Genomic DNA, 13,543 nt, shown 5'->3' with positions numbered 1-13,543 from the left:
AAAAAGGATTAAATGTCAGCTAGCAAAAGAACCAAGAAACAAAAGGCAAACAAAAAAGAAAATGTGATCTGTGGAAAAACGGATGACTAGAATAAATCTCATTGAATCAGCAATAGTTTTGTTATGTAAAGTATTTTGAGGAATAAATATAGAAAAAGCACTATGGTTCATTCTTAGGCAACACTTTCATAAAATTCCTAATAGTAAAATACAGCTATGTGCTAAACTAATAATGATTAGAAAAAATTGATTCATTCTTAGGAATCTCTTAATGAGATTTACTAGATTAACAAAAAAAAGCCACAAAGTGTACATATGCATAAATAATTTCTTTTACTTTGTTTTTCGAGACGGAGTTTCTCTCTCTGTGTTGTCCTGGCTATCCTGGGAAATCTTCCTCCCTGCCTCTGCCTCCCAAATGTTGGGATTAAAGGTGTGTATCACCAATACCTGGCTTCCAGCCGGTGTTTTTAATATTGAGTCATTGGTGATGTCATGAATTCATAGGCCTGGATACTTGGGGACTGAGGGTTTATGAGATGAAGAGTTTAAGACTAACCAGTGCTGCATTTCAAGACCCCTCATGTGACACAGCAGACAAGAACATCACCTACTGGGTGCCAGCACTAAAACTGTGCTTGATTTTGTTCTTATAGAAGAAGCACACAGTGCGTGTCCTTTTTATTTGTTTGTTCTTTTATTGCCTTACAACTTATTTCACCCACTGTGTTTGAAGCTTTGTTAATTTCCTTTTCCTCTCTCTCTCTCTCTCTCTCTCTCTCTCTCTCTCGACAGGGTTTCTCTGTAGCTTTGGAGCCTGTCCTGGAACTAGCTCTTGTAGACCAGGCTGACCTCAAACTCACAGAGATCCGCCTGCCTCTGCTTCCCGAGTGCTGGGATTAAAGGCGTGCGCCACCACCGCCCATCTGCTTTGCTAATTTTCATTCTTGTAGAATTCAGGTAGTCTGGGGATCTATGTAATTGTTTAAGAGATCTATAAGACTACTATCATCTTGAGCTGAGATGTGTCTGCCTCTTATGTCTCGTGTTGCTGTCTTTGCATTGGTTCCTAATTAAATGTTCTTGTAATTCTCAACCCAAGACTACTGGAATAAATGTCAGTAGGAAAATTAACAGAATTGCGTCATAGTTCTTAGTAATCCCTTTAGAGAATATATGGATCCTGAGACTGAGCTTGAGTACCACCATGATAGATTGTTCCTTTATTGGATTCTATTCTGATTTAGTTGTCCATTATTCTATTTATGCGACTCTTTATAAGGTTGTTTGATGTGACAGTCCCACTGATATCCTATGCACAGGTGATTTCATGATCAAACTGGAAATAGATCACTGTGCCTGTTAATCCACAGACACTGCTAGACAGTTTCAAAGAGGGTTGTAGGCATTTATATCTCTGTCAGCTACTTTTGAGTATCCTGTTTGCTGCACTGGCTTCCCACTCTTGCCATTGTCCATTTATTGAGTACATAGTTTTAATGTACCTTTTCCTGATTTCTAGAAGACTGAATACTGTTCTTTATGATTGTTTTTCATTTGTATGAAAACAATGAATGTTTTCTATTGTGAAGAGACACCCTGACCATGGCAACTCTTACAAAAGCAAGCATTTAATTCAGGCTTGCTTACAGTTTCAAATTGTTAGTTCATTATCATAGTGAGGAACATGGCAACATATTAGTAGACATGGTGCTGGAGAAGTAGCTGAGAGTTCTACATCTGGATCTACAGGCAGCAGGAAGAAGGGAATCAGGGGTTAGTGTGTGCTTTGGAAACCTAAAAGCCCACTCCTAGTAACACACTTCCTCCAACAAGGCCACACCTCCTAATCCTTATAATCCTTTCAAATAGTGCCGTTCTCTGGTTAGTAAGCATTCACATATATGAGCCTATTGGGGCCATTCTTATTTAAACCACCACATATGCTTTCTTTTGTGAAGAACTGATTAAGTATCAATCATTTATTTATTAGATATTAGGTTGCCTGTCTTTTTAGGAATTCATTTTGTAGCAGTTCTTTGATCCAGAAATGATCCTTGTTTGCCTAGTCAGCACAGCATCATGTTCTACTGTGGCCTTACTGAGTCATGAAAAGATTGGTATTCTCATCCAGCTGTGTGGATTACAGGCTAATTAAGGTACTGTGATAGTTGGGCACAGTGGTTGTTTGGAGTGCCTTACCCTCTTAGCCGGAAGCTGGACCTGCCTACCAGAGTTGTTTTCTGTTGTTCTTATAATAAGGACAGCTTCCTCTGCTACTGAACACAGGTTTTAGTTGCATCACATTCTGGTTCCTTACTTCTAACTTACTCTTTGCCAGCTAGTACTCTTTATTCTCCTTTTTCCTTGAGATTTCAATTTGTGCTTTCTTCCTTACATGTGCTATACATGTAATTGTCAAGTGGCACTTTTAAAGTGATCCTCTCTGTGTAATCTCTTTTCTATTGGGTAGTTGCATTGCTCAGTTTTGTTTAAAATTAAACATACAAAAAAGCAAAACAACTGCCTAGCGAATTTAAAGAAAACTTAAATAAAACTAGCAAAGTCCCTGAGTCTACAATGAAGGCTACATTTTTTTTTGGTGAAAATTAAAAGCATTTCTATTATCGGTCATAAAACGAGGGTGAGATTGCTGCTTTTAGCATGGATATAAGGAGAATAGCATTGACTGTTGTGAGTGATGCTGTAAGAGAAAAGCCAGAAAGAAACTTTAATATTTAAACTGATAAGAACAGATGAGAAGTAATTAAAACTTTAATATTTAAAACGATATGGGAGAAGAGTTTACTGGGAATATGAACGTCCACCTTAAAATATTGGAAAAACCCCAGAAAAACCATTACAGCCTTTGAACTATACTTCCATGTGATCAAGACATAGACATCTCCTGTTTTTGTGTGATTTTGTAATAAACATCAGCAAATGCATAAATGCCTAGTCATGTTTTTTAAACATCAACTAGAAAATAAGCTGGGTGTGGCCACGTATACCTTTAATTCCAGCACTGGGAGACAGAGGCAGGTAGATTTCTGAGTTTGAGACCAACTTGGTCTACAGAATGAGTTCCAGAACAGCCAGGGTTACAAGGGGAGACCCTGTCTTGAAAAGCTGAAAGAAAAAAAAATGCAGGGGTCCAGACATCAGTGTCCATTTCTGTCTGTCCATATTTGGGTTGTCTTAAGGATGATATCTGTGAATCTCTAAATGATCGGTAATCTGAAATATAAACCACAAAACACCTTGAAGCTTGGCTGTAATTCTTGGCATATCCAGAGTATCTAGGGTAACACATTCAGCAATAATGTGGTGTAAATTTGCTTAATGTGTTTATCAAATGACAAATACATTGTCTCTAGGTTTATCTCTAAGCTCAGAATAGTCCCATCAAAATCTAATCAAAACTTTCTGCACAGCTCTAAATTGTAAAGTGCTATGGAGATTGAGAGCAGTTCTTGGAATTGTATGAGAGAATGTAGGATACATCAGCAGTGTTAAGAATGGGTAAACAAGGGGCTGGAGAAATGGTTCAGAGATTAAGAGCACTGCCTGCCCTTCCAGAGGGCCTGAGTTCAATTCCCAGGAACCACATGGTGGCTCATAGCCATAAGTAATGAGATCTGGCACCCTCTTCTGGCCTGTAGGCTTATATGGAAACAGAACACTGTATATATAATAAATAAATAAATCTAAAAAAAATAAAAAGAATAGGTAAACAAGAGACGTGTATAGGTTGTTAATGAGATATATTAGGGGAGAGGGGTGCCATTTGACTCAGGAGCTCCACATCTCTCCTCGTCTGCCTTTTGTTGAAGGACCTTGGCTTGTTTGCAATGCAGCTTGATTGCGAACCCTATAGGTTTTGTTGAGCTGGGAACATCAGAAAGAAGTGGACTATTCTGGAGTGCATCCTACAGAGTCAGACCACAGCCCTGTCTTGCAGTGAGTGGGTCTGCAGCAAGTGGACATTGTATTCATGTACTGACAGTATAGACAGGAATGATGAATACAGTATGAAAAACAAGTTGTTTTTGGTGTTCTGATATAGAAATGATTACAGAACTTGTCTGTAATTAGAAAAGAGTCACTGAAGTGTGTCCAGCATGGAAACATGTTTAGGCATGGGCTCAGCGTGGCTGGAAGTGGCCAGGTAACATAGCACTTACGGCTTTAGGGACTAGACTACTCTTGGGCGATTAGAGGTAGGTTTGATTGTGTATTATTTTATATAGCCCTTCAGAATATACTCTCTTTCTCTCTTTCTATCTCTGTATGTGTGTGCCCATGTGCTTGTGTGTGCATTTTGCCACTTTTTACATATATATGGCATGTCTTGCATGCAGTTGATGAATTTTGAGTCATCAGAGTGGGTCCGTTTGCTATGTAGTATCTTAACAGAGAGTGGGAACAGAAACTCATGGTATCTTGTTCTCTGGAAACTCCCTGGCCAAAGCCAGCCAGGTAACTTGTCTTTATAATGGGACAGACAATGAGGATCCTTCCACATATATCTGCAAGGTTTTTTTTTTAAACATTTGTTTTGCACTCATTTGTATTCTACTAAAAAATCTAATTGTTTTTGTTTTTTATTTGGTTTTCTCCCTGTCCTATGCCAAAATCAGATGGATGGAGATTCGGAGGAAGAGCAGGAGTCACCTGACACAGGGGAGGATGAAGATGGTGGAGATGAGTCTGACCTGGTAATTTGACATTTATTTTATGTTCATATGATTCAGATGAAGTCACTGTTACCACCTCTTGTGTATGCTGAAAGTCACAGGGTATCCAGGGGTCTTGTCTGAAGGGAAGAGGTCACTTAGTGTTGTAGTTCAGGCACAGATACAAGTGTGATAATCTGGTTGTTGAGATCCAATAACACGTTAGACATTCCTAGGGCTGTGTTTGGTTCTGAGGGAAGGGTATGGTTCTATATTTCTGGTTATTCATACCAGTGGTGAATTGTGCTGTGTTGGCTGCTGAGAAGCTGTTGGACCTGAGCTATGTTGAGGTAGAGTCCCTTACCTGTCACGTAGAATCTGCGTATTTGTAGGAGCTGGGTAGGTTTGAAATAGGTGAATCCGTGGAATGGAATAGCCCACCCAACTGTGAAGTAGCCCACCCACGTGTGAATACTGAGCAGAGGAGATAAGAAGCGTGTGAGCTTGAGGGAAAAGTTATCTGTGTAAGATAAAGTAATGAACCAAAAATTGAAGAGGTAGAAAGTGTTCCCTGTGTCAGATTGCTGTGGTGAAGGCAAGGAAGACACATATAGGATCCTTGGGTTGGTGATGGAACATTATTTCCTGGGGTCCTATAGCATGAAACTTAGCAGTGCTCGTTGAAGTTTTTCCAAAAGCTTTTCTGTATGAAACATAGGGTGGAATGAAGGGTTGTTTGTAGGGACCTTTATAATATAAGCATGTGTGTTGGAGATGTTCCTCAACAAATTTGCTGGGGTGACTGACGTAGACCCACACAGCCAACCCACGGCTTGGGCAGGTGGACATACTTCCATATAATTGGGATTACTTGGCATGCTGTGCCACCCGACTCTTCCTGGGTATAGTATAGTATCCTCAGTGTGTCTATATATGTCTTTGGAAAGTAGGTTTGAGAAACCCATGTGCTGTCTTCATGTGACCTTTTTCTAGCATCTCCTGGCACTAGAATTTGTGCTGTAGGTCTGTTGTGATTTGTGGTTGTTAGATGTCCTTTCTATACTTGCAACATGGGAACAGATGTGCAAACCTCTGTATTGTTATAAATTGATTATACTTCTTTCTTGTTATCCATGTAGCATGTGCCTATGTGGATTCTAGGGCACTTTGAGCTTTGTTCCTTCTTGATCAAAATGAGTGGATATGTATAATGAAAAGTAGATTACTTACTGAGCTTTTTTGCTTAGTCCTAAGTAGAAATTTCCAGTTTATTCTTTTACAGTGTGCCAAACTGATGTAAAACTTACAAATTGTATTTTAGTTTTATCTTGTTAGTTCTAAAAGGACTGGGCTTAGTGAGATGCTTTGGAACAGCATATGTATCTTTAGAATATAACCTGGAAACGTGTCCAAAAGTGAAATGAATCTTTTAGAGGAAGAATCAAGATATAGCAACTATTTGATTTTTGAGGCAAACAACTCATAGTCCTTTTTGCTCTCAGGAGCTCCCCCTGCTTTGCCTTTGATGTGCATGCCCTTTGGTCCTCCAGAGTTCTGAATCCAGTATCAAGAAGAAATTTCTCAAGAGGAGAGGGAAGACTGACAGCCCCTGGATCAAGCCTGCTCGGAAAAGGAGGCGGAGAAGTAGAAAGAAGCCAAGCAGCATGCTTGGTGAGCACAGTGGAGCTGGGGCCTTTGCAAGCTATGTGTGGTGTGTCAGTAGGAAGGTCATCTGGGCTGGTCTATTTGAAGGATTTCACTCGGAAAGAGGATCTCCTGTAAAAAGTGTTTGAAATGACTTCTTTAGAGAAACTTAAGCAATCCTCAGGTAGTCTCTTTCTAATAAACCTCGTTGATCTGGCTTCATTACCGAGCACTAAGCCGACATGGATAGTTTGTCACCTGCTCGGGACTAGTGCCTGGACTTTTCCTGTACCATATGGAAGAAGGAAGTCTGATGATTCCTGCTGCCTCTGTGGCCTGAGTGGTTTATTACTCATCCATAGTCCTTAATAGTAGTTTGTTAAGGTGAGATCAAGAACATGTCCTTCAGATCAGAGGGACAAAGGGTTAGTGTGCTCAGGTTCATTGTATAGCTTTGTTGAGTTGTGCTTGGCAAAGAGTGGAATGTATACAAATTATAGAACTCTCACCAGGAGCAGTTCATTATTGTTTTCACCCTCTATGTGTCCCTAACCCTGCTGCTAGGTAGCCTTCCCTTAGCCTGTGACCACCTCCGCATTCCCAGGAAGCCCTTGCCTTTCTGTTTTGTTGATATTCTAGTACTTTGTAGAATCCTGTGAATGGAGTTGCTCAATATACAGTCCTTTTCCCCCTGCTCTGTCACTTTTGAGATAATTCTTTTGAGCACCCTCCTCTTGGACCTGTCCACAGCAATTTGTTTTTGCCTTCTGAGCAGTGTACCAACTGTGTGGGGTGCTGTTACTTATTAGTCATTTTCTTGCTGGTGGACGCTGGTCTCTGCTGGGTTAGGCTCTCAGAAAGGAAGCTGTTAGGAATGTCTGAATGAAGCACAGGTGTTTCACATCTTTCTGGCTGGCCTAACACAGTTGCATTCGGTGTGCTCAGTCTTTGGAAAACTACCAAACCGTTGTTTAGCTTGGGTCCCCTTGTACATCACCAGCACAGTACTTGGGGCTTAAGTCCTCTCTGTTCTTACCTTTGCTTGTTGGAGTCTGTATAACTTCGTGGCTCCAGAGGGTGTGCCGTAGTGTTCCTTAGTAGCTTCAGTTTGTTTTTACCAGGTCAGTAATGAGATGGAGCTTTCTTAGCTTGTGTGTATTTTCTTTTGTCAAGTGTGTATTTGTGTTTTTCATTCACTTTTATATTTAGGTCATTTATCTTCTCACTGAGAATTTCAATCAGATGAAATTTTGCATGTTTTGTTCCTAGCCTGTGGCTTGCTTTTTCATTTTCCTAACAGTATATTTAGGTAGGAAGAGCTAGTGAAAGTTTTCATTGAAGTCAAATTTATGAATTTTTTTTAATGGTTCTTTTTTTGTTCTAAGAAATTTGTGAGTAAGCCAGGCGCTGTGGCGTACACCTTTAATCCTTGTACTTGGGAGGCAAAGGCAGACTCTGTGAGTTCTAGGACAGCCAAAGCTACACAGAGTAATCCTGTCTTGAAAACCAAAACCAAACAAACAAGTCAAATGGTGGTGGCAACACCTTTAATCTCAACACTTGAGAGGTAGAGACAGGTGGACTTTGTGAGTTCAAGACCCGCCTGGTTCCAGGACAGGCTTCAAAGCTACGGAGAAACCCTGTCTTCAAAAACAAACAAACAAACCAAAAACCAACTAACCAAACAAACAGAAATCTTTGAATAAACCAGGCTACCAGAGTTTATTCCACATTTTCTTCTGAAAATTTTCAGCTTTCACGTAGATCCTTAATGTAACGAGGCAGCATTTGAATATGTGAGGAAGAGGCGGCTCCCGTTTGTACCTGTGCAGTTGATCTGTTACAATGGATCAATAAACTACGGCTACTTTTTCCTTTTTCAAGATGTTCTTATTATTCATGTGTATGAGTGTCTCTACATGTGTATGCTCTTATGTAAATGCTTGGTGACCCAAGAAGTCAGAAGAGAATGTCAGATTCCCAGGAACTGGAGTCACAGATGCTTGTGGGCCACTATTTGGGTTCTGGGAACAGAACTCAGGCCTTCTTCAAAGGTTGCAAGTATTCTTAACCACCGAGCCATCTCTTAGTGCTACTTATTGCCTTGAGGTTTTTATTAACAGTGGTGTGTAGGTGCCTTTTTAGAGTTTTCTAATCTGCTCAGTTACTTATTTGCTTATTATCTTTATGCTACACAGCCAGTTTTGTTCAGTTGTCAGTCTAGCTTCTGACAGAAAAGGAGGTTTGTGGGCTAGTGTCTATGAGACAGCCACGTGACATGGGAAGGACTACAGAGATTTTGATATAGGGCTTGTGTGTGTCCTTCCTGAGCACCTGCTCTGCCCATTCATTCTTGAACATTGCCATTTATTTCACCGCAGGTTGCCCTTTGAGAACAGAAAATCCATGCGGTTTCAACTGTGGACTTTCACAAGTATTTGTGGATCCAATACTAAAAGAAACTTTGAGGGTAGAGAGTCCGTTTTTGCCATTTTGGCTTCGAAGTGTAAAATGCATACTTAAATATTTACTGAATAATGTGAATTTTATTGTTTTATATAAAATGTTTAAAATTTGCAAAATCTATTTATGTTTGAAATTTGTTGTCTAAGATCTAGGCACAGAATACAGTTTTAATTAAAATATGTTTGATCATACCCCTGTATTAATGATTCATTTATTTCTCGTCATCTACATAATATTGCATACTAATATTTAGAAGATTCATTTTGATACATAGTCACTCGCCCTTTGCCACTGTTAAGTATTATGTAATGTATACACACTTTTTAGGATTCTTCTTGAAATGTATTTGTAGTTGGAAATACTCAATATTTTCAGGTCTCTCAGGCTATCTTGGGAAGTATGGACAGGCTGGCCTATTGCTGCTACCCTCCGTTGTGCTCAAAGATTAGGACCTACATAAATTTTTGTCCCTACTAGATGATCTATAAAACTAGTTTTGGAATTAGTCCTCTTTGGATCCTTCCATCTTTATACATGTTTAGATTTTATTGCCCTTAAGTGAGTGGTGTACTTCATAGACTACCATGTTTGATGGGTTGGATGTTGGCTGAGTCACAGGGCATCTTCAGCTGTGGGCTAAAACAGCAGGAAGGCTGGTATCATCACAGGCACAGGTTTCTACATCGTTAAATTGTTTTATCATGTTAGTGGGTCTTTCAGACTCTTAGATTTTTCCATTTTATTTTAAACTCTAAAACAATTTAAAGAAGTTCATCACTTTTCTTTCTTTTGAGACAGGTCTGTGTGTCCCTCAGAGGTCCAACTGCCACTGCCTCCCCAATGCTGGGAGTAGTGACATGAGCTGCCAGATCTAGTTCCTTTATTATATTTTTATTATTTTCTTGATTATTATCAGTTTTTACTTAGCAGATCTGGATATAAGATTGCACTAATTAGAGTTGGAAAGATCATTATGCAATTAAAAACATTGGATGCTCTTCCAAAGGCCCAGAATTTAAGTCCCAGTATTTACATATGGGCTCATAACTGTCCGAAACTCCAGTTCCAGGGGACTCAACACTCTTTTGACCTCAGAGGGTACCAGATCTTCATGTGGGGCACATATATACATGAAGGCAAAACACTGATAAACATAAAATCACTAAACAAATCTATTTTTTTTATCTTAAAAAAAGAACGTAGTAATATGTTTATGGATTTTTTTCCCCCCCTGAGTGGATGGGTGGGAATCTCAGTTCAGAATAGCCTGAAATTCATTGTGTACCCAACGGTGGCCATGTTCTCCAAAGTGCTACGATTAGAAACATGAACCATAATTCCTGACTTTCTCGTTTTTTCTTGATCAGCCCTTTTCTTGTGAAACTGGGTATTCATGGGACCTAATAAAATAATGTACAAGAAATAAAATGATAGTTGAAACTGAAGTGGCCCAGGTGTTCATCAGAATTAGTGCCTTTCTTGGAAACTGGCCTCTTGTTTGAGTGTTTGTTGTTGTGTTTTAATTTTGGGTTTTTAAAACAGAAGCATTTTTATTGTGTGTGCATGTTATGTATGTCAGAGGACAGCTTATAGGAGTTGGTTCTCTTCACCGTGTGGGTTCTATGGATTGAACTCAGATTGTTGGCCTTAGATACCAGCACTGATACCTATGGAGCCCTCTCTTCGGTCTTCGCTTTTGGGCAGTTTTCATGATGTGTGCATTCTGTGTATAGGTTCCGAGACTTGTAAGTCATCCCCAGGAAGCACGGAGCAGGCAGCTTTGGGAGACAGCGCTGGGTATATGGAAGTTTCTCTGGATTCCCTGGATCTCCGTGTCAGAGGAATTCTGTCTTCCCAGACAGAAAATGAAGGTTGGTGTTGGAGTATGACTACACCATCTTGCTTGCTTACTGGTCTGGTTGTGTTACCCTGATGCCCCCTGGTGGATAATAATAGACAGTTTGATAAAGTGCATTGGTTCGTTCTCTCTCTCTCTCTCTCTCTCTCTCTCTCTCTCTCTCTCTCTCTCTCTCTCTCTCTCTCTCTCTTATTTATTTTTTTTTTTAGGCAAGGTTTTAGGCAAGGTTTCTTTGCCTGTCCTGGAACTAGCTCTTGTAGACCAGGCTGGCCTCAGACTCACAGAGATTCGCCTACTTCTGCCTCCCTAGTGCTGGGATTAAAGGTGTGCGCCACCCAGCTGATAAAGTGCATTCTTTAAAGGTGACGTGATGCGAATGCATTTGCCAGATCACTATTGGCTCTGGAGAAAGACAGAAAGTGTGAGTGAGAGCCCCCTAAGGCCAAGTAGCCATTGCCTGATGCCTACTTTATGGTGCTAGTAGTTTTGCAGTTGTGAGTCTGATATGTGTGGAACCCTTGATGAAAAAGATGCCACCCTCCTCTGAATGTGATGCAGTGTGCCTTTAAATGGTCTCTGGTTTCATCTCCGGTTGGTTGTAGCTTGTCTTCTGGTCTCTTGCTCGGCTGGGTTTGCAGTGGAGTACAGCCTCCAGTCACAGGTGCAGTCGTATCTGCCATTGTGCATGAATTGTTGTGACTTGCCCTCACTTTCTGCTCCCCTTTCTTTAAATCACTCAAAAACCTAACAGTGAAAACTCTAATTATATTTTAAAAATCTTTATGAAATATAATGTTAAGGGGAAATGTAAGACTCCAGAGCTGTTTACACTCTGTTCATGTTTTGAAATTATAGAATTATATTTTACTCTAGGGATTTAATGAATTGCTTTTAAAGAACAAATACCCAGCTTTTTAAGATTTTAAATTCTTAAGAAGCTGTGATTTACTTATGTAATTTAGTAAACCATACCTTTTACCTCTCATGGATCTTGGATTTGTCCAAAGAAGTGATTTTTGTTTTTCTTTTCACAAACCTTTTTAAATCTCATTGTACTTAACATATGACTCCCTTCTAAGCTAAATAGAACCGTATTTTAAGTATTCAAAACTTTTGGATTTGGGAGGTTAGAAATTTAATTGTAATCACAAAATAGTACTTTATCACATCAACCCCAGTGCTGTATAACAGAGCCCTGCCTGTTGTTGCTGAATAAACATGATATTGTGATGGCATTTAGGGGCTCTTCTATGTAAAATGTCCTGATCCCTCTCTCATACAAATAAAGGCCAAAAGTGGTAAATGAAATTATAAAGTCTTAAGAATGGAAGCACATCTAGAAGGGTGGTATCAAGGTTACAGAGGAAGGAGAAGGGGCAGTTTGTAGTGCTGTTCCTTAGGTTCTATGGCATTTTGTATATTGACCTTCCTGTGATTGATCACCTCTGATTCATCAATCAGGGATTGGTTTGTATACAACAAACATACTTTTGACTTAGAGAATCAGTTCCTTGAAGAAAAACAACATTGCCTACTTGTCTTCATTTTTAAAGTATGAAATTGAGATACCTGAAGGTAGGTAGTAGGAGTGCTGGAAGTATGAGTGAAGATCTTAGAGTTTGCCGAAGCTGGTCACTTGGTTCAGATGCTCAATCCAGTCTTGGTACAAGAGAGTCTAGACTTGAGCTGAGGACCTAAATGAATGTTTGTGCTTCCATTGTCTTTTCTCACTGTAATTGCTTGGAGGTGTGTGAAGGTAGTAGGCTAAGGATTTGAGCTTGAGTGAAGACAAGCGGATCAGGAGAGCCCAAGGTCAGAAGAGAGATTGTGTTTGTTTATCACTCCAGAGGTGGTGGCATGTGGGGAGATGAAGCCCATAAATAAGGCAGACTAAGGTCTCATGCAATAGCCAACTTTAGTCTGAGCATCTGACAGTTTATACTCTGATGGTTAAGAGGAGTCACATGATGAATAAAGAATACAATCACAAGGGCAAGCCATAGGTGGTGGACAAGCCACTTGTAACAAGTAAGTTGCATGTTCCACAGAGGCATCTAAACAAAATAACCAGTTGTAATGAATAGTCTGAAGTAAACTCACTCCTACCTACTATACCTGGGAAGGGACAGTAAAGTACATTCTAAGAACAAATTCTGTGTCTTTGAAGAAACTGGAATCACTGAAAAGACTCTTGTGTTGGTTGGTTTCTTGGCGGTTTTCTCATAAGCACTCACACTACTCCCCCTTTTTTCCCCAAGACAGCTTTTCACTGAGTAGCCCTGGCTGTTCTGAAACTCACTCTGTAGACTAGACTGGCCTCAAACTCACAGAGATCTGTCTCTGCCTCTTGACTGCTGGGATTAAAGGCGTGCGCCACCACCGCCTGGAACAACTCCATTCTTGAACCATGTTGTGACAGTGTGCAGAAAGTTATGTCAGCCATTTCTTTTGATATCTCTGTAGTTTTTCACTTTTAGAGATTGGAGTACACCCTCATCTACGTAGATGTACGTGTTCTGACAGTGTGCAGAAAGTTATGTCAGCCATTTCTTTTGATATCTCTGCAGTTTTTCACTTTTAGAGATTGGAGCACACCCTCATCTACGTAGATGTACGTGTTCTGACAGTGCTGTCCAGGAATGTGCACTCTTTTATTTCACCTGAGCCACACATGGTTGGTGTGACAGGACAGTTCCTGACCACTTTCTGTATTTCTGTCTGTTCCCCTATTTATGAATCAGGTTGCTGAATGGGAACTCCTCAAAGGCCTATTTCATACTTTCAGTGATTCTGGCTTGAGTCTTGCTGTAGACTTTCTGATCTTATGAGGTGTAGTTACTACAGGGAAATCAGACACATGTCACTAGCTCTTTTTCCCACAGAGGTTTATGGCTAAATT

General features: G+C 40.1%; 1 protein-coding gene across 10 annotated transcripts in view; it reads left to right on the top strand.

Moving 5' to 3' along the window:
• Ehmt1 (euchromatic histone lysine methyltransferase 1) overlaps positions 1–13,543 on the top strand; it is a 150,841-nt gene that overhangs the window by 79,816 nt on the left and 57,482 nt on the right. For 8 of the 10 annotated variants that reach the window (XM_075985337.1, XM_075985336.1, XM_075985335.1 and 5 more), the window contains exons 7-9: positions 4,641–4,718; positions 6,227–6,347; positions 10,520–10,657. In XM_075985337.1, the coding sequence (XP_075841452.1) occupies positions 4,641–4,718; positions 6,227–6,347; positions 10,520–10,657 (337 nt within the window). The remainder of the gene's footprint in view (positions 1–4,640; positions 4,719–6,226; positions 6,348–10,519; positions 10,658–13,543) is intronic. The other 2 variants (XM_075985342.1, XM_075985340.1) reach the window with 1 other exon arrangement.

This window comes from Microtus pennsylvanicus, chromosome 9 (genome assembly GCF_037038515.1).
Source record: "Microtus pennsylvanicus isolate mMicPen1 chromosome 9, mMicPen1.hap1, whole genome shotgun sequence".
Lineage (NCBI taxonomy): Eukaryota > Metazoa > Chordata > Mammalia > Rodentia > Cricetidae > Microtus > Microtus pennsylvanicus.
This window is presented reverse-complemented; position numbering and strand designations above follow the sequence as displayed.